At 39.6% G+C, this 22065-nt stretch overlaps 1 protein-coding gene across 13 annotated transcripts; it reads right to left on the bottom strand.

Moving 5' to 3' along the window:
* Positions 1 to 1024: 1024 nt before the first annotated feature.
* PLAAT1 (phospholipase A and acyltransferase 1) lies at positions 1025 to 20149 on the bottom strand. Of its 13 annotated transcripts, none has more exons than XM_049105685.1 (6): positions 20001 to 20149; positions 18170 to 18465; positions 16404 to 16586; positions 11397 to 11535; positions 7567 to 7835; positions 1025 to 1278 (listed from the first exon to the last, which is right to left on the bottom strand). In XM_049105685.1, exons 4-6 carry the CDS (start codon positions 11533 to 11535, stop codon positions 1177 to 1179), a joined length of 510 nt encoding a protein of 169 aa, XP_048961642.1. In that variant the 5' UTR covers positions 16404 to 16586; positions 18170 to 18465; positions 20001 to 20149; the 3' UTR covers positions 1025 to 1176. The 13 variants fall into 13 exon arrangements, with proteins under 13 accessions (XP_048961642.1, XP_025281161.1, XP_048961644.1 ...); XM_025425376.3 differs by lacking the exon at positions 20001 to 20149 and adding an exon at positions 19117 to 19264; XM_049105687.1 differs by lacking the exons at positions 16404 to 16586; positions 20001 to 20149 and adding exons at positions 12193 to 12253; positions 19117 to 19264.
* Positions 20150 to 22065: the final 1916 nt, after the last annotated feature.

Here is a 22065-nt window from a genome sequence, read left to right as displayed (position 1 = left end):
TGTAATTAGACCGTAGAGTATTTCTTGCCCTGGGGTAAAATCTAAATCAGTTTAACAGGTCCAAGACTTTCATTGAGTCATCTGTTTACTTTATCTACCACATTCCTAGTTCCTAAACATAGCCTCCTACCTCCATTTATTTGAACATCTTCTTTATTTAATGCCATGCTTTTAATTATGGCACAAGAGGGATATCATTGGCTAGTAGTGTGGTTTGTAATGTAATGTTATAATGTCTGATACAATCCTAGGGTATAGAGACCTGCATTCACTTTTCTCTACCTGCTACCAACAAGAATTCCACTGGGAAGGTATTAAAAAGTAATTTGTTTCATTCAACACATAATCAATAAAATGCAAGAATAAAATCATGACACTCCTTGACTTACAGTAAAAGTCTTAAACAGTAACACGGGATATTGTTTTCTAAATATGGCACTTTAAACCTGCCTTTAATGATCTCTTGCTAAGGTTAAAAGGGTCAAATCCTTGAAATGCTTCAAAATCCAAAGGGAACAATGTAGCTCTGTAGAAGTAACTGCTCACTTTTGCTTGTCACATACTCCTGACAAATGAGTCACTTCCAGGGAAATCACTGGATCTGAAACACTGGAGCTAAGAACCCCATCTCCCACCCACCCCACCCCCAACTACACAGGAAGGGAGATGGGAGTGCACTCTCAAACGGATTGTTAATCAAAGCTCCTCAAACTGCCTAACCAAATGCTCAATTTCCCAGTTTCTTTTCTGACCAGAAAAGGAATATGAAGTTAGATGTCAATCCCAACAATGTGGGGCTCCTAACATTTCTTTTGAAATCAAATATAAATGGTTCTTCATTCCTCTGGCAAGTACAAAATAACCACCCTCAGGAAAAAGGAAAACAATATTTATGGCAGAAGATAAAATATGATGTGATTTTGTTAAGATCCTCTGCTGGCTTGCTCAAAAGGCTACTGCTTCTTGTTTAAGCTGCCACAGCAAATCTTTGCTAGTAGGGAGAAAAATTTCCATGGCTCAATGATGAGATAATATCAGTAAGCAATTTATTAAAGAGCCTGCCATCCATCACTGGAATTTGGAACAATAATGATGCATTGAAAATAAGTATTCATCCCAGTTTTTTTTTCTCCTCCTCACAAATTCCTTCAGTTCCAATATTTCTTCAGTAAATTGTTAATAGTATTTTGCTCTTTGTCTTTTTGGAAACAAGCCCAGGAGTGAGAAGGCACAAGCAGCAGCTGTCATAAACCCAATGGTACTTATTGCTTGGTTGGCCTATAAAAAAAAAACAAAAACAAAAAAAAACAAAACAAGAAACAAACAGAAAACACATTTTATTCTAAAGGCATTCCCGAATCCTAAACCCAACTTTATCTTGTTTCCTAAACTGAAGACCCTTTTAATGTACAGAGGATAAATTTCAAACTTCATCCAAAATTAAGTATGTATGAATAAACTTATAATTTTTATAATTATGACAAAGATATAGCTAAATACACATAAGTACATACTCCACATATTTTTATGGCCCCCAACAATTTTAACTCATTATGGCACAATTCCTAACAATCACGATAGTATATGTGGGAGGTAGTATTACTCCTGTTTTGCAAAACTTGGTAAGTTAAGTGATTTGCCTGAGGTCATACCACCAAGACATTTAGTTATAGGTTGAGTCGTGAACCATATGTTTCCCCTCTAAACAATCCCTACCTTCTAAACACACACTGGTTTGGTTGGGTATATACCAGGGTGAATATCTGTGTGTGTGTGTGTGTGTGTGCGTGTGTATGCGCGCACATGTGTGTGTGTTCCCTGAACTTGAGTTTGTCTACTAGCAAAACAATTCAGAGATGTAATCTAAGCTAAATATCTATAAACTCTTATTTGGAAGATACAATTTCTACTTTTATAAACAAATGTCAAAAGAAGTCAATAGTGATGTTAACTATTGTGTCAGAAATTAATTTCTCATGTAGACAAACTAAAATAAACCACTCTCAAGCTCAATTGTCCATAAAGGAGTTCAGACATTTATAGCTTTAAGGGTATTAATCATCATCATGATGAGGGAGCTAATGAATATTCATGATTTTCATGGCACTCGGCTAATATTGCCTTCCATCTGCATGAGTTTGAGTGCAATTTTATGACCCAAAGGTCACATTCAGATGCTTCAGAGTCATCAGGTATTCTGAAAACAACAGTTCTCAGGGATTTAAGAATCAGGCTTTCAAATAAAGCAAAACAATCTCCCAAATGGCTCTAGAGACCAACCCAAATGCTGAAAATCTTGACTCAGCTCACGGCTGATCATGCCTTCTGTCTAACCCACAGGCCTCCACCACATAGTCTGCCACCTTCACAGGACTGCCACACACTGCTGCCTCCTTCCAACATGGAAAAAGACCACCAGGGTCAGGGCAAGAAAGAAGCACAATGACAGGAACATTCATTCCATTATACCATCCAGTGGTCTGCAGGTACAGGGCTTGGCATTGTAGCTCCCTGCTCTGCCACCAACCCCAGATGCCAGGGGTAATGTCACTGCCAAACAACTGACAAATCCTATGTTAGTTTACAATTCTACCTTTATTTGTTTGGTTGATTATTTGATTCATAATTTTTAATGAGTCACCACCTAAGTTATTTCCCAGGGAAGAGTCAGACTTTGTGGTAGCATAGAACTATCCACTTAGCACATGGGGAGACAAAGGGACAGGAAGATATAAGATAAAGCACAAAATCCCAAAGAGGAGTAAAATCAATAATCTGACAAAGATCAAGGATTATAAATCAAGCCTAATTGATTTATAATATGATTTTGGGAAGATGCTGAGATTCCCAAGAAGGTGTGATACAGGGAAATGTGGTAGGCAATGAACAAATAAGAAGGTTCAATGGATGTTTTTAGAGAAAAGTCAAATGGCAGCAAGATGTAACCTTGGGAAAATGACAGGATCCTGTGGGTAGGGTGGCCCCAGCTAAATGCAGACCTAACTCACTGGGTCTCTTTCAGCCACTAGAAACACAAGAGGTGAGGGAAATCCCACAAATCTAAGAGGCCTGGGAGAGCAATGTGATCCTAAACCAAAATCTCCCAAAAACACATAGGCCAGATGCAATGACAAGGAAGCTACTTCTGGCAGTGTGTGAAGTTTCCCAAATTCCAAACACTTATTTCAAGTTATATTCTAGATGGCAAAATTCTATGTTATTTGGACAATCCCTTGGAGTTACGTGTAATGGGATCTGGCCAGCAAGAGTATAACATCCCAGAATATTCTCAGTGAACCAGTATGAACAAGAGCTTTTATTTTACAACTTACTTAGGATTATAAAATCACCTAAGCCAACTCTTCAGACTTTTTCAGGGCTTTCTGACTGTGGGCCATAATAAAGGCCTCATTCTGAAGATCTATACATGCCCAGTGAAACATTAGCTGAATCTGGAGCATTGTGTCCTGACACAGTGTAGCTGGGTCACAGATGACTGCAGGGCTTATCAAAATTCCTCTTCCCCTGAGACTCTAAGGCTACAGTGCTATGCACTGAAGCACAGTCAGAGTGTATGGTGGGTCTGCTTGTTCAAGGGCACTGCCATCTTGCACAAAGAGAGGAACATTTTAATACCTTGTTAAGACTGTAACAGTGGAAAACGTCTACTTAAAATTTTTTTTAAAAGAAAAGACATGCCACAGACTAGAAAAAAAATGTTTCCAACAGACAAATCTGTTAAAAGAACTGTTGTTCAAAATTTGCAAAAAAGCTCTTAAAACTCAACAAAAAGAAAATGAGCAAGCAACCCAATATAAAAATGGACAAAAGATCTCAAGAGATACATAATCAAATATGATATGCAGATGACGAAGAAGCATATGAAAAGATCCTTAACTTTAGACATATTTAGGGAACTGCAAATTAAGACAATGAGATACCACTATGTACCTAGTAGAATGGCTAAAACCCAAAATGCTCACAATACCAAATGCTAAAGATGTGGAAAAAATAGAAATTCTCATTCATTGTTGGTGGGATTGCAAAAGGACAGCCACTTTTACTGTAAGACACTTTGGTGTTTTCTTACAAAACTAAATATACTCTTACCATACAATCCAGTAATCATGCTCCTTGATATTTATCCAAAAGAGCTAAAAACTTTTATCTGTACAAAAACCTGCACACAAAATGCTTCTAGCAGTTTTATTCATAATAACCAAAACTTGAAATTAACCAAGATGGTTTTAAGTAGGTGACTGTTCATCAGACAATGGAATGTGATAAAGAAAAATGAGTTATCAAACTATGAAAAGATATGGAGGAATTTTATATGCATATTGCTTAGTATGCATACTGCTCAGTCGTTGCCAGAAGTTTAGAGGGAAGGAAAGATGAATAGACAAGCAGAACATTGAGGAATTTTAGGGCAGGGAAATTATTCTGTGCTACTGTAATGATGGATATATGTCACTATACATTTGTCAAAATTTATAGTATGCATTACACTATGAGTGAACCCTAATGTAAACTATTTTAGGAGAGGCAAAATTTTTCCTTTAGTTTCTCAGCTAAGGCTCGCTAATACAAGACAAATTTACAAGAGAAAAATAGAAGTTTATTAATACATTCATCTCATATATACGTGGGAGAAACTCAGGAAAGAGTAACTCAAAGAGGTGGCTTAGAATTCAGGCCTATATAGCATCTTCAACAAAGAACAATGAATTTGGAGACTAATGACAGGACAGAAGAAAGCAATTTTAGGCTGCCCAGGGTTGCAGACCATGGAAAGGTAAATATATGGAAAACTAATGACAAAGGCTAATTAATTAATTATTAATATTATTTAGATTTTTATGGTGCCCTCTCCAGGCTGATAAGAGTCTTAACAATAACCACTGGATGATTAACTTTTATCCTTCCTGCTAGAGAAGGCAAGAGGGACACCTTTGAAAATGTATGTCCCACTTTTAGGGTTTGTTCTCAACTGCCTTCAGTTCAAAATAATCCTTATGCTACATATGTTGTGGGGTGACACACAGTCTTGCTTCCTTCACTATCGACTCTCATAGGTAATGTGTCAGTGTTGGTTTATCTTTTGTAACAAGTATACCATGCTGATGTGGAATGCTGATGGTGGAGGAGGCTGTGTATGTGGCTGATGAGGAGAGATATGAGGGAACTCTAAACTTCCAGCTCAGTTTTGCTGTGAACTGTATATTGCTCTGAAAAATAAAGTCTATTAAGTTTTTAATACAAAAAGGCACAAAGAAGAAAAAGATGTGGCCACAATCTTCCCACTTTTCTAATCTTTATTAATGCACTTGCAGTTTTTTAAATTTGCAGAAATACATATCTATTCCCCCAAAAAACAGTTCTATGCTCAAGACCTCAAAGCCCTGAGGAGACCCAAAAGTGAGCCCAATATTAGCTAATACTAGTAATAATGCTATTAATTATTGGTAGTAATGAAAAACAATACAAGTGCTATATAGTTTCTATCAGATCAACATAAATTTTATTGAAGAATACCAACAAAGATCTATAAAAATCTTAAAATATTGTAATTAAAAATAATACTCCTCTAAGTTACACTGGTTTGGGGATGGATAATTTATAGTACAGTGTGCTAACAGACTTCAAATATCTCTTAGAATCCTCCAAACAACCTCAGTTTATAGATTAGGAAACTGATAAACAATGTTCCCAAAGCCAAACAGCTAACACCTGGGGAAAAGGAGGTTCTAGTTCAGGTCAGCAAAACTCCAAAGTTTAGGTGGCTTCTTAAGGCTGTCACTGCACTGCCTTCAACAGAACCTGCTAGAGAACAGTCCTAGATGTTGAAGAATTATTAATTTTTCACGGGTCTTGATTCTGGGTATGAAAGGTAAAAAGATGAGGGATTGTAAATTAAAGTCAAAGCAAAAAGAAGGTTCTAATTCTTTTTTTAAAAAGCCACATTAAAAAAAAAAAACTGCTTCTTCGACACAGTGGACAACTTTATCATTTACAAAGGAAAAGGATGGACTCAATTTCCTAGCTATACCACTAGTTTTCACTGTAAAAGTGAGCAGGAATTTGTGTGGATATCCTCTGTGTTCTGGCTCAGAAGTAATTTATTGTTACATGTGAATAGAGCATTCATTATGTTAATGTATTTCCTAATAAAAATGAATTTCCAATTAAATTATTTACTAATGAAAACAAATGTATCCTTTCATTATGTTCCCTCTCCTATCTTCCCAAGCTTCTGTGAGAAGAATTGTAAACTCATTCCTTTTAAGTAATGTTTTATGACATATTCAACCATTTCAAAATACTGGGAGCCTTTATATATTCTCTTATATCACTTTAATGAATCTTTAGGTTAAAACATCAATATTGGAATTGGACTGAAGGCATGACAGGTAGAAAGAAGGCAAATGAATCAAGCATGCTTTTAGTTAGGAATCTGCTACACTTCGAAATAGTGTGAGAGATGTCAACATTGCATACTACTTTAAAAATAATTGATCCATCTTTTATTTTTTTAAAAGATTTTATTTATTTATTTGTTTGCTTGTTTGTTTGTTTGTGATAGACAGAGAGAGAGAGAGAGAGGCAGAGACACGGGAGGAGGGAGAAGCAGGCTCCATGCCGGGAGCCCAACTCTGGACTTGATCCCGGGACTCCAGGACCGCACCCTGGGCCAAAGGCAGGCGCCAAACTGCTGAGCCACCCAGGCATCCCCTGATCCATCTTTTAAAAATCATTCAAAAGCTCAATGAATCAAAGGATCTGCTTAAAAGCACAAAATTCCTTCAAAACTAGAATTGCAAAACTAGATTGGCAGAAATCATTTTCAAACCCACCAAAATATGTCTGTCATTAGTTGGCCTCTCTCAGCTAATGGAAAAGAATCACAGAGTGACCATCTATGTTTCTGGCAAATGAACTCCCACGTAAAAACGTCAACATTCTTTGCAGAATGTTTCTTTCAGTGTGTGAGGTTACTGATTTGAGACCGCTATGTGGAAGGAAAATGGGAAAACAAAACAAAACAAAACCCTGAAGGACAGGCAGTAGGACTGACAGAAAAGCTATCTATGGTCTTGATTTTGCTTCAAGTTCTTTCCAGACCCAAATTTATGATGACTACGTTCTAGCTAGACTACGTTCTAGCTTTAATCTGGCCAGTAACTTGCTCCATGACCTTGGACAACTCAATTCCTTTCTTTATCCTTTGGAGTTTTCATATTTTCTTGTCCTTTTCATTTTGTTTGTGGCCTGGGAATCTTATGGTCAGTAGTCACTGTTTTTCCAATGTAAGAAGCTGCTTATGGGCAGCCCGGGTGGCTCAGCAGTTTAGCACCGCCTTCCGCCCAGGGTGTAATCCTGGAGACCCAGGGATCGAGTCCTGCATTGGGCTCCCTGCATGGAGCCTGCTTCTGCCTCTCTCTCTCTCTCTCTCTCTCTCTCTCTGTATGTGTGTATGTGTGTCTCTCATGAATAAATAAATAAAATCTTTAAGTAAAAAAAAAAAAAAATAAGAAGATGCCTATGTACCTTCTAAAGAAAACTCACCTGCTCTGAAACTCCTTCTCCATAGCGAAGCAAAGTCACAAAATGCTCACAGTTGTTGACAAGAATGTCATATTCCACCTCCTGTCCAATAACCATCTCTGACCGTTGCATGACTTCTTCCACAGGGAGAGGGGAGTATGTCCCATCGTATTTATTGTTTATTCTGTAGGTATCATTTCCCACAACATCCTTCAGCAGTTGCATCTTCACCAGGGCCTTCTTGCTGAAGACAGACTTGGCACTTGTAAATGATGTAGAAATGCCATCCTCTAAAAGGAGAATTTTGGTTAGCAAGATCGAGTGATGCAGCCCCGTGAACCCCAATGCCATATAACTGCAAAATCACACCTTTGTAAGTGATGGAATCACTGAAGCCAGCTCTGTTAATTTACCACCAAACTAGAAGCCACTTAATCAGTGCCAGGCTGAGCAACTCATTCTGTGTTTATCAATAACACTTAATACTATAGGAGTAAGAATATAAGGAAACCCTTTGTAAATCTGTATCTGCCCACAAAGCATATTGGGTGAGAAAACTACCCATTCTCGAAGAATAAGATCTCTATCAGGTGGCATTATTATTAGAGATCTTGGCATATGTCCCTAGCATAGTACAGCAAAGATTATTGTCCATTTTTTTCTATAAAACAGGCTCTTTTTCAGCATCTGAACCCTTCCAAACTAATATTTGTGGACCTCAGCACTTGTACATTCTGATTAGTAAGCTTGTCCTAGTGTTGAAACTGTGCTCCTTATCCTTTCCTCTGCTTTTACACTTGGATTCAATTTGGATCCAATTTGAAACCTGCAGGGTACCTCAGTCCTCTAACAGGTCAGCTAGGATCAAGCTGGGGTCCTACTTTTATCTTGCCAGCTCCTTTTGGCCAAGAAACTAAGTCTTGAAACTGAACCTAACCTGGTAGGCCGTCCTACTAGATGTGGCCCTGTGCTATGCCCCACCCCCTGCCACTCCGTCTTAGCTGCCTTAATTGGCAAGGATCTGCCTAGACTGCCAGGGACCTATGTCTCCTGGCCTGCCACTGTCAGTATCTGAGGCTGGACTGATGATTGTTCAGTGTCCAGCTCCAATGCCTGGCCCTGGTACCTCTCCATCTGCCTGAGACTGCTATGGTTGTCTATTTGTTCAAGTAAATCATAAGAGGGAGAGTCTCCTTGTAACCAGTGTTTAGACACTCTTCCTTTTAGTAATGACCAAAAGCAAAATTTCTTTTCTACTCCTCTTTTTTCCTACCTCCCAAGCTTCTTTTCATTCAAGCAGCATTTCCAGTTAACATCTTACACACTGGAAGTCCTTATATGTTACAAGTTCTTAAAGCATGTATCTCCTAGTTAGAATCACTAAACTTTTTAGAAACTAGTCTCATGCAATCATTTTACAGATGAGGAAATCACAGCTTGGAAAGGTAAACTGGCTTGCAAAATATCATGTGAATAGTTAACAATAGAACCAGAAACTGGATTTCAGTCTACAGGATCAAAGCTCTGTGCTAGAACCACATTAATATGGAGCTAACACATGAAAATGAGGAAAGAGCAGAACAATCTTTATTATTTTCCAGATGTGAAAACTGCAGAGAAAATATAGCTTTGCTTAATGTTAATCACTAGACTCTGCAGAAACTAATGGCTCTGTATCGTAAATGTCACTTTATTTGCCATTTCTATTTCCAACCCTCTATAACAGGAGGCAAATATCTCAAATTGTTGCGAAAACTACTTCATTAAAAATTCTCAGATGTTTCCAAGATAGTAAGACTAGGATTATTAAAGCTTCTTTCTAAAGGTATCTTGAAGGAAAAAAAAATACTCCAGGCTTCTTGAAAAAATAATTTGTGCTTATTTCTAAACATTTAGGAAATACAGAAAAAACTATGTAAGTATGTAAATATGAATCACCCATTACCTACCCATATTTTGTGTGGGCCAATGATAGTATCTCATTCTCCTGGGCCCAGAATGGTCCAGTGATGGGCAAGGGATCTACACTAAACCAATTAGGATAGTTCTCCATGCTATTTCTAACTTCAACAGACAGGGATTAGCTCTCTCCTACTCAGTCACAGGACTGTAAGAATGAGCGCCTAAGGATGTTGAGAGTTATAAGTTCAGCTTCCTAGAGAGAAACAGTCTGGGAGAATTAAGACAGTACATAGAAAGAAAATGCAGATGTGAGTCTTCATAATCATGTTCAAATCCCTATATCCAGGCATCCCCGAAGCCAGTACCATCTTTACCCTTTTTGTCGTTTATCTCAGGGAAGCAATGAATTTGCTTTTTTGCTTACACTAGTTTGTGTCTGTCTTCTGTTACTTGCAACTAAAGAATTCTGCCAAACAGAGAATATTCTAATATTCTGTGGCAAAGTCCCATATTGAACATTAAGCCACTGTTGATTTCTTTTTTTGTTTCTCCTAATACCCTTCACATATTTCACCCATCTCCCTATCCCTCCCCTCTGACAACCACCTATTGCTCTCTGTATTTATGAATCTGTTTCTGGCTTGTTTATTTGTTCATTTGTATTATTGTGGGTGGGGTATTTTTTTGGGGGGGGTGTTTGTTTTTTTAGATTCCACATGTAAGTGAAATCATATGGTAATTGTCTTTCTCTGTGTGACTTCTTTCACTTAGCCCAATACCCTCCAGGTCCATCCATGTTGTTGCAAATGGCAAGAACTCATTCTTTTTTATGGCTGAGTAATATTCCATTGTGTATATCCCACATCTTCTTTATCTATGGATGGACACTTAGGTTGCTTCGGTATGTTGGCCATTGTAAATAACGTTGCAATAAACATAGGGGTACATATATCTTTTAGAATTAGTGTTTTCATTTTCTTTAGGTAAATAGCCAGCAGAGGAATAACTAGATAATTAGGTGGTTTTATCTTTAACTTTCTGAGGAACCTCCAGAGTGCTTTCCAGAGTGGCTGCACCAGTTTGCAATCCCACCAACAGTGCAGGAGGATTCTCTTTTCTCCAAGTCCTCACCAACATCTGTTATTGCCATTGTCTATTTTTTAAACTGTTATAAATGACACAGAAGTAAACACTCTTATAAAGAATGTTTTTCTACATCTCTATAAATATTTCTGAAGAATAAACTAATAGAAGTACAATTCTATTGGATCAGAGCACATGAATTCTTTTAAGACTCTTAATACATATTGTTAAATTGTTTTCAGGAATGATGTTCTCAACTTTCATTTCTTTCAACAATATCCTTGTTTTGATTTCATTATACCCTATCCACACTGACTGTTATCATTTTTAAATCTTTGCTAAGTGATAGGCATAAAACCTGTTATTTTATTATACAACTCCTTGATTACTACCTTTAAAGATAAGATGGTTTCTGCTCTTCTTCTTCTACAAACTGTTCATAATTCTTTACCCATTTGTTTTTTGGGATTTTGGTGTTTAGTATTCCCAGCATCTAGAATAGCATTTGGCACATACTGGGTAATCTGTAAATAAATGTTGAACAAATTGAAAAACTTTGTGTGAAAGACACTGATTCTTATCATTTCTTTGTGACAAATATGCTCCCCAGGGGAATTATTTACTTTTTAATTGGGTGCGTTTCTTTTTTTAATCCAGAGGTTTTCAATCTTAATGTTAATTGGCCTTTGTGATTTATGCAATGCCCCTTTGGTCTTAGCATGCCCTTCCCTAAACCTGTCTCAGATAGATTAATCTACTTTCTATGTTTTATTTCTATTTTGTCTTATTTCATTATTTCATTCATGATTCCTTCTTATAACAAGAAAACTCAAAAGCTTTCAGATGTTGCTGGAAACAGACCTTACCTAGAGGTGCTATGTTGATAACATAACCATCACCCAAGTACAGTGCCCAGTGCTGATAGCCAGAACGAAATACTTCAATCAAGTCTCCTTGCTGGGGGTTACCAGGATAGCTCAAACTAAAGCAATCATTAAACGCCATCTGCAATGACAGAGACAAAGAAGATCTAGCTGACATGACTTGCCAAAAGAAAATTGATTTAAGACTTCCATACAAGTATAGGGACACAGAATGTATTAGGAATGCGTTCCTTATTAAAGACTTAAACTCATGCCACTATCCTTTTCTTTGAATGATCCCAACACTGAATTATGTGTACATAAGTGAAAAAGATGTGAGAAAGAATTTTATCTGCTAATTGCTTAATTTTCTATAGCAATGCTTCTCATTCTGATCAAACCTAGGGCTCCTTTACAATAATAAGCATTTTATAATTCTCTCCTTAAATTCAGAAATTCAGGGGTGCCTGGGTGACTTAGTCAATTAAGCATCTGCCTTTGGCTCAGGTCATGATCCCAGGGTCCTGGGATCGAGCCCCCACGTTGGGCTCCCTGCTCAGTGGAGAGCCTGCTTCTTCCTCTCCCTCTGGAGAGGAAGTCAAATAATAAATAAAATCCTTAAAAATTAAAAAAATATATCCAGAAATTAATAGATTATATAACTTAACTATATACAAAAATTTCAAAAATATTAATATAGTGCCCTATTTGGAAGATAAAAGGGAAGTCAATTTACGTGTCAATACGTGTCTTATATAGTCACAACCGTACTAAAAGATATAATAAAGTGTCCACGTACTTGCACTTACTTGGCAGGAAAAAGTCAATGTTCAGAAGCAGAAGATGAGAAATCTTTTGGCCTTTCATGTATCAGCACAGTAAAATCAAAGAACAAGGCATTGGTGGACACTAATGTTTTGCGCAAAAAAATACTTTGTATTGCAAAACTTACTCTATAATTTAACTTAACCATAGATAAGTTCCAGGCTCAGATGAGTGGCCATCCAGAGATTCAATCATACTGCAGGATACAGGACATTTATTTCTTGGGCCAAGCTGTACCGTGCAGGTCTAGGCACTGCAGTCTCTACCCACTAAATATCAGTAAATGCTCTTTGTCATGTAACAACCACAAATATCCCCACAGATTTCCACCATTCCCCTACTGCTTCACTTACTGTCTGATTTCTTACTTACTCATTCCAGAAACAGGGTAAGGTGGCCATCGTAGAAGTGAGACAACTTGGAAGGTTGGGGAGTTCACCATGCTGATGAATATGGCTGAAAATTCTAAGTTTGGTGAAGCTTTTTTTTATTTTCCTTTTAAGTCAATACTTTTCAGAAAACATTTAAGTCTCTGAGTTGATTTTTATGGAAGGTTACATTTCCTATGTATGTATGGCACGGAAGTAGAATGACTCAGCAGGCGAAAGTTAGAGACATTCATCAATACTCAGAAGGAGATTTAGTGCTATATCCATGTTGAATCTCTAATTGGCAGCAGCGTTTCTCATCATTTCTAGATCTAATATAGATATGTATGCTCATTTACAAGATAAATCCAAGTGCCAGAAAGGGAAATTTCCAAGCCATCTAAATTATAATCATAATAGCATAGGCTAAGGACTTGGGAATACAGACTATCATTTTTTTTGGCACTCTAAAAGTCTTTTTTACAACACTTAATATTGGGAGGGTGTTTTCCCAAGTATTTGTGTGCCATCTGTTGAAAACTTCAATCATCACACTGTCACAGAAATGCAGCCAAATGTAAGCTGTCCATCTGTTGAAAAATAACTATTAAAACAACTTTATGGAAACCATTAAGTCTAACCACTCTGTCAAATATGTTTGAGTCTTAAGATGGAGTTCAGAATTTGGCCACATGGGTACTAAAAGGAAAAATAGATAATATACTATGAAATAAACAAACACATTTCCCATGAATAGGATTCAGCAAGCACACACAGCTGCCTACTAGAATTCAGAGACCTAGCCAAGCTTACAATAATAATCACCCTTTGAACAGAGAGCACTTTGTAGTGTAACATTTTTTTCAAACGCACTATTTCAATTAACCCTATTTAACTTTTTAAACAATGATTTGAGCTTATTATGTTATTATTCCATTTTATAGGAAAAAATATACAGTAGCTAATGCCAGCTTTTGGAAAACACCCATTGAAACCTTCAAACAGATCACTTACATTAGGGTTATATCCCAATAAATCCATTGTTAGTTGAACATATCATAGGTCAAAATGCATTTAATTCATCTAACCTACTGAACATCATAACTTAACCTAGCCTACCTTATACATGTGCAGAACACCTCCATTAGCCTACAATTGGTAAAATCATCTAACATGAAGCCTGTTGAATAATAAAGTGTTGAACATCTCATGCAATTTATTGAGTATTGTATGAAAATGAAAAATGTGGTTACATGGCTGTATGGGTACAAAACAGTTCCCGATACTAGGGCACCGGGGGTGAGCTGCAGTAACCAGGCTTTGTGAACTGTCCAGAACTAAACAGGTGGATGGTAAAACAGAGGTGGCTGTTTATAATTGTTGAGAAGGTGGCTCATGGTTTTTGTGTGATTTCAGTCAGCTCCTTATCCTTTCAGCCACAATAATTCTGTGGAACAGATGATTCCACTGCACAATCTTAATATATTTAACACACTTTCAATTCTGGCATATAGTTTGTAAACTGATTTATGAAATGTAAGTTAATTGATTTCATGAAGCCTATCATATTTATAATGAAGGATGGCAGGATAACAAGGAAAACATCTCATATGAGTAACCACTCAAGAAACTAAGGGAGGAGATTGGAGACTAATAATATGTAAGGGGAAAGTGAGTTCCAACACCAAGTGCTTAGAATTACAGCAATTTATTGCAGAAAAGTACGTCAGACATTACCTAATCCACTGCTCTCCAAACTTGTTTTTAGCAGCATGGCCCTGAATTAAACCAAATATCAGATGGACCCACAAAAATATAAAACACAAAAGTAGCTCTGCCCTGGATGAAGTCAGGAAGGAGCATGAGAGTCCCATCTGCTCCTCATTGCTGCTGCTACCGAGGTTCTCTGGGGCCCCAGAAATTCTAGGAATGGAGCTTGAATAACACTCATCTAGTTATAGCAAAAGCCCCCTCATTTTCAAGATAGAGGAAATAGTAACAGGTAATTTGACATGCCAAAGGTCATATACTATTTTACAAAAGATTTCCAACAAATGGTACTAGAGCAATTGAATATTCATTGCAAAAAAACAACAGGCAAAAATACAACAAAACACAAATCTCCACCTAAGTTTCATGTCTAATACCAAAAATATTTCAAAACAGATCATAGAATTAAATGTAAAACTATAAAATATGGGGGGGAGCACATAGGATTTAGGGTAGACAAAGAGTTCTTGGTCTTGATACTGAAAGTACTATCCACAGAAAGAAAAACTGACAAATTGACGTCCTCAAAATTTAAAACTTTTTTTTTTAATTTAAAACTTTTGCACTGCAAAAGATCCTGTTAAAAGTTCAAAAAGACAAGCTACAGAATGGGAGAAAATATTTGCAAACCACACATCTGAGGAAGAACTAGTATCAAGAACATATAAAGAACTCTGAAAACTCAAGATTAAAAGAGCAAAGAATACAATTAGAACATAACCAAAAGACACAAAGACATTTCACCTAAGAGACACCGATGTCAAGTAAGCCATGTTAAACTCATTAGCCATTTGGGAAATGCAGATTAAAACCATGAAGGGATAATATTACACACTTATCTTAATAACTAAAATAAAAAAATAGTGACAACAGAAAATGCTGGCAAGAATGCACAGTAACTGTATCACTCATTTGCTGGTGAGAATATAAAGTGGCATAGCCCCTCCTGAAGCAAACTCTTTAAAAACTTCTAACTACCAAAAACTTGTAACTACCATTTCTCTGATAACTCCTGGACATTTACCCAGGGGATTGAAGACAATGAAGACTTATATGTACACAAGAACCTGTATATGAGTATTTAGAGCAATTTATTCATATTAACTAAAAACTGGAAACAGTCCAGGGTGACCTTCAGTGGGTAAGTAAATTGTGGTACAGGCACACTATGGAATAGTACCACGGAATAAAAAGGAACAAACTATTGATGCATGCATCATCCTGGATGAATCTCCAGAGGATTATGCTGAGTGGAAAAAGCCAATGCCAAAAAGTTACTGTATGATTCTATCTATAGAACATTCTTGAAATGACAAAATTATACAAATAGAGAATAAAGAGTGGTTGCCAGGGGTTAAGAAAGTGGTGAAAGGGAAGTGGGTGTAACTATAAAAGGGCAACATGAGAGATCCTAGAGATAATGGAAATGTTCTGCATCTTAATCATGTCAATGTCAATAACCTGTCTGTGATATCACAGTACAGTTTTGTAAGACGTTAGCACTGGGGAAAACTGGGTAAAGGCGCAAGGGATCTCTCTGTGTTATTTCTTATAATTGCATGTGAATCTACAATTACCTAAAAATAATAATAGAGATCAATGCTTTTTTTAAAAAATACAGGACCTAGAAGAGGACAAATATGTAGAGGTTATATGGTGACAGATTTCAGCTGCATATGAGGAAAACTTCATTGCAAGTGATCCAACAATGGAACAGAGCACCTTGTGCAGATCACAGTCTGTCATTGGGAACGTTGAAATACACTCAAGGTTGACAAAAATAACATCTCCAGCGTGGTGGTAGGAGGCGAGACGAGAGTAGTTAGGGGAGGGGGCCTAGTAAGGTCCCTTTCAGCTCTAATGTTCTCCCCTTCTGTTTCCCAGTAAGTGTGCTAGGTGTAATCCTCAAGTCAATACCAAGAAGTAGAGATCATTATTTCCCCCATTTTAAAGATGAGGCATACAACATTCATAGCAGTTCGGAAACTTACCCAAAGTCACACAATGGAAAAAGCCAGAACCCACAACTGGACTCAGTTTAGCCTACCTCCAAGATCAGGCTTCTGATCCTAACTGCTTCTCCCCTTCACATTGTACTGCCTCCACTGCTGACATTTCTGCAGCAGCCCTTCTAGCGCACTGTTGGACCAGTTAGCAACTGTGAGCTGATTATTAGGATCACCATTTTACAGATGAGGAACCTGAGGCTCTGAGGAGTTAACTGTCAGACCTAAAATCACAAAGGTAGTAAGTGGCAGAGACAGAATTCAATTCCAGATCTGTCTTCTTATTCCAGACTGCATGCTCTTTATACCACAGATTAACATTGTGAACCAAAGGAACTGCTACTAAACAATTTTCTCAAAAACCCAGACACCAACAGAGAAGGGATGCCAAAAGAAAAATATAAATTGTACCTCATCAAACTAAAAACTTTTGTTCTTCAAAGTCAAAAGTGAAAAACAATGGATAGAAAGGAGATTTGCAAATGTTTTCTCTAGGTCTCATAACTTGCATCTATATAAGTAAAGAACAGGTACAAGTCAAAAGATAACTTTTTAAAAACGGTAAAGGATCTGAATCAATATTTCTTTGAAGAAAATATAAAAATGATCCATAATCACATGAAAAGTTACTCAATGTTATTAGCCATGAGGGAAATGCAGAGTAAAACCACAGTGAAATACCACTTCATACCCACTAGGATGGCTAAAATTAAAAAGGCAGATATTAAATGTTAGCAAGGATGTGAAAAATCGGAACCAACCCTCAAACATTGCGGTATAAATGTGAAATGGTATAATCTAAAAAAAAAAAAAAAGTGGAGAAGCTGCAAAAACACATGGAATATATATTTCATGTAACAACACAGAAAGTTTTTAAACATTTCTATGCAGAACCAGAGAGTAATGGGAAATGAATCTTGGGGAATCCCTGATCTTCTCATACAGGAGAGGTGTCAAGGTCGGGCTAGAAGCATCTAGAAGACGCCTCGACTCAGACCATAGGCAAATGGCTATAACTTCATTGGGTAATTTGATCTGCATGGACCACATCTACCCATCTCATTTGGGAACAAGAAAATAATTCTGTGCTTCATACCCATGAGCTAACACAGAACCAATGAAACATACATTTATAAAGGCCTCTATTACAGTCTGTGTGTCACCTTGAAGATAAAAAATAACACTTGATGTGCACAGAATTGTCTAGTCTATAATAAAGAGTGGCATGAAGGTAAATCTACAATCTTTGTAAAAGAAATCTCCTGTTTCAACTGCCAAAACAGGCTGCCCTGTTTAGAGCTCCTTGTTGGTCCCTCCGGATGCACGGAAAGATGGAATTTCCCCCTGCACAGACAGGGGCAGGCTGATTACCTGCTGCTCACGTCCATGAGGCCACCTGTGTTACAGGAATCCTAAGAACCCTTTTATCCACAGACTACTCCCAAGAATGCTGTTGGAAGTCTGAAACACAACCACACACCATCCCTAGTCCAACAGTCTCCCAGTTCGATTTGGACCTTTTCTTGTCTCAGCTGCATTTTTTCATCCTTGGTTCTACCGCACTGAGCTGGCTCCATGATGCCTCACACCCCCAGAATGACCACTGCACACCCCCAAGGAGCTGCAAGGCTTTTGGTCCCACATCCTCACTACAGCTGAGGGTTCCATCTCCCCACCAGATGAACTGTCCTCCCTACTGGATGAACCCTCTTCCACTACTGATTTCTCCATCTTGCCCCCCCCCCCTCCCGTGTGCTCATCTCTACGTTCTAGGAAAACCAACCTCACCGTGATTCCTCACACTCACCTGGAATTCCGTTGCTAACACTGAACCTACTACCTGGAACACGGCTGCTCCTTTCCCAATGCCCCCCAAAGTCCCACTCCTAGAGATCCAGGCCAGAGGCCCCCTCCTCCCCAAGGTCTTCTTGCAGCCAGCCCGCGATGCCGTTTCCACCGTGTGTTTATCTTGCACCCATGGCGTTTCCCACACCTGCGTCAGTTACTGGTGTCCGGGGAATAATCTCTTCCGCTCGGTAGGGAGGGCCGCTTCTCGTTTGTCTCTACACCTCCAGCTCCTGGCAGAGCTCCTGGCACAAGTATCTGCGGAGCAAGTATCTAATGAACGAGGGAATGAGAAGTCCAAGCCCAGGGGAAGACAGAGTAGCCGGGTTTATCCAGCACGTAAATCCTATTAATAGTCCTGAATGCCAAAGCACTGTCACCGTTCCCCAAATCTAATATTTTCTAATACTAATTACTTGTGTTATTATCCGTATTCATGGAGGACGGTGGGTTTTAAAAAAAAAAAACCTTTTAAGCAAGACCAGTTTTCTAGTCCTGGTTCTGCCATTTAATAGCTTTGTGGCTTGGGGACCGAGTCTCTCCCCGTAGACTCACTCAGGTCCCCCATTTGTAACAAAGAAGGGTCTGGATGGGGGGATCGCCTGGTAGCTCAGCGGTTCAGCGCCGCCTCCAGCCCAAGGGGTGACCCTGGAGACCCAGGATCGGGTCCCACGTCGGGGTCCCCGCATGGGGCCTGCTTCTCCCTCTGCCTGGGTCTCTGCCTGTGTGTGTGTGTGTGTGTCTCCCATGAATAAATAAACAAATAAAATTTAAAAAAAAAAAGGGGGGGGTGGATGCTTTCTATTGGTCCTTCGAGTTTCCACACGTGACAGGTGGTGCCTACAGGGCTGTGTCCGGGAGCCTGGCGGTCGTCCCCCGCGCCCACGCCCACGCCCACGCCCAGCACACCTCGCTCAAGCCCGGGGCGGCTGCCGGCGTCCTGGGGTCGCCCTGGGGTCCGCTAGCGGCCACCGCCCGCTGCACCCGCGCTCGCGGGAGGTCGAGGCCGGGGCAGCGCAGCGCCGCTCAGCGCCGCCGCCCCCCGCCCCGCGCCCCGCGGCCCCGCCCCCGACGCTGCTGCGCATGCTCCGCGGCCCCGCCCTCCCGGAGGAGCCAGGCTGCGGCCCTGCCCGGTGCGCGGAGCTCAGCTGCACCCCCGCGCGCACACGGGGGTCAAGGCGCAGCCCCCGCGCGGAACCTGACGCTGACGGCACCCGTCGCCCCTCATCCCCACCCCCGGCCGCGCTACCAAACTTCTGTGGCATCCACGGTTGTGCCAGGCGCTGCAGTTACCAAGTTAACTCGTCCTGCTGAGCCCGGAGAGGTTCGCGGACACTCGTGAATGTGCCCCGCACCGCTACGCGTGCACACCCGTCTAGCGCTGCACACATCCCTGTGCCCGGGGAAGAACCCTCCGTGCCTGTGCCCCAAGAGAGCACCTCAGTCTTTATTTAGCTCAGCAGAGGTTGGAGGGAGGGGATGACCTTAGAAAACCTCCCAGTCTCCCACCACACACACACACACACACACACACACACACACACACACACACAACTTGACAGGACGAGTACTTGTGAGCCCGATCCGGAGCCCAAATTAGAGCTGTGAGGTCGCACACGCCCTCCCCCCCCCCCGCCCCCCGTCGCTCCCTTGGGAACCTTCCCTGTCACCTCCCTCTAGCCTAAGATCAACTTGAGAGTGGAAAGAGGACAGAAAGGATGGAGAAAGGAGAGGGGAAGGGTGTGCCAACCCCTCCACAGCCAGGTACTAGTTTCTCCCAGTGGCAAATTTACCTGGCTCCTCTTGGGATGGGCCTTCCTTAAAGAAAGACACTCTCCGCCCGTGCACTACCCCTCTCACCTCTCCGGCCCTTCCCCTACCAAAGGCCTGGTTCTGCCCATCCCTTATTCAGCATGACTTGGGTGCATGTGACAGAGCAGGGTGGCCAGGTAGGCCAGCAGAGGCTTCCAGGAATAAAGCCGTGTGAGTTTAAAAATAAAGCTGGGGATGAAGAGTATCCCCTGTCTCACTGCTAAACTAGAGAGGCCGGGCAGCCTAGCCAGCCAAGTACGCAAAGCCTGGTGGACCGCTAAATGAACTTTTTGGAGCTCTGCACAGGCCTTTCCTTCAAACAAGTCATAACCTAGATTTTTACCCTGGTTTAAATGGAATCTCAGCTAAAAGGAAGGATTCAGAGGCTGAAATAGATTGCTAATTTTATGTGTTTTGTCACAGTGGGATAAGAATTATGTAAAGATGCAGCTGCCTTTATAAAGGAATCAGGTTCTGTTATGAAAATTAAGGGTGAATCTGCATGGTTTGAAACTGGGTCTGGCTTTGACAACTTTGGAGACAGAGAGAACCGTAGAAAGACATGAAAAGCATGAAGGATCTACAATTACTGGCAAAGTGGAAACTAGAACACTTGCTTCGGGTTGGCTTTTGGTTTGTTTTGATCTTATATTTTTATTGCATGTTGCCTATTTAATATATTTTTAGAGTTCTACGCTGAATCAGATATGTCTTTCAATACTCATGGAATGTGTCAAAGAGAAAGCCATAAACATGCCTTTGCTTTATGTTCCCCAACTATTTCAATTGAGTCATCACTGAAGGAAGTGGTTCATGATTTTCAACAGGAGAGTTATTGTATTTATAAAGCCATCCTGCTTATGAGTTAAATTTATTATGTTTGCCAGGTTAATCTGTTTTCTCTAATCGGACACTTAATCATCCAGTCTCCTCTCTGTATTATGGATTCATGAACGTGAACCAAGGAGGATTGCTCAGTCAGGGCAAAATGATAAATTATCATTTCATTTTGGGGGTATTTGTGATTAAATGCATCATAATAGAATTAAAATGAAATAAATCTTATGATTTTACTTTTAGATCCCTGCCAGGTATAGATAAAATGCATTCGGTTAAGGGTAAATTTAATTTAATGCCTGAGTGAAATTTGTAGGAAAAATAGAGAGAGCGTTGTAGTTCTCTCTTCCTTTCTACAGATTGGAGTGATAGTTAATCACTCAGTGGTACTCTATGGATGAGCAGCACAGAATTCAAATTTCCAGTCAGAAAGAATGAGGAATTAACATCAGGTAGTTATAACCAAAGTTTATATGAATCTAGAGTCATAATCCTGGCATCTCTTGGGCTGCACATGTATACACTGAGAACATATGACAGATTACAATGAAATAACCATTTTCCATTATTTTAGCTATTATATTAAGTGAAGCACCACATGCATAGCACCCTCAGTTGTTGCCTAATTAGGTTGAAACAGTTGAAACATGTTGAAATAATTATAATGGAGATGATTTAGTCATGTTTGTTGTTCAATGAATAAAGTCCACATTCAAGCAAAAAGCCCGGTGATATAACAAATCATCATTTGCCTTATTAATACATGGAGACTAAAACCAATTGGCTTTGGGTAATGTCAGAGTGTTCAAGCCACTTTTTGTGTGTGTATGGATATTTTACACACACACACACTCTCTCTCTCTCTCTCTCTATCAGCAAAGTACTTTCATATCCTTGTTCTCATCTGATCCTCACAACAAACCCATAACTACTCAGTTCCTGGCAGTAGCCCTGAAGCCTGAGCCAGGACGCTCCTCATTCAGTGTCTGTGGGGATTGGACCAAGATCAAGCCTCTTAATGGAGAGTTCTTCCTTTACCCAGCCTCCCTTTTGTATTAGATGGTGAAAGTGAAATCTTCCTTTTAGATTAAAAACAAAAAACAAGAAAGACACCCACATGCAAAAACACCACAAAAAACAAAAGGCCTGTATAAATTTGAGGTGAATGAGGCCTAGCACAAAAATCAATCTTAAAAAGATCTCCTGGCC

The sequence above is a fragment of the Canis lupus genome, chromosome 34, assembly GCF_003254725.2.
Source record: "Canis lupus dingo isolate Sandy chromosome 34, ASM325472v2, whole genome shotgun sequence".
In the NCBI taxonomy this organism is placed as follows: Eukaryota; Metazoa; Chordata; class Mammalia; order Carnivora; family Canidae; genus Canis; species Canis lupus.
This window is presented reverse-complemented; position numbering and strand designations above follow the sequence as displayed.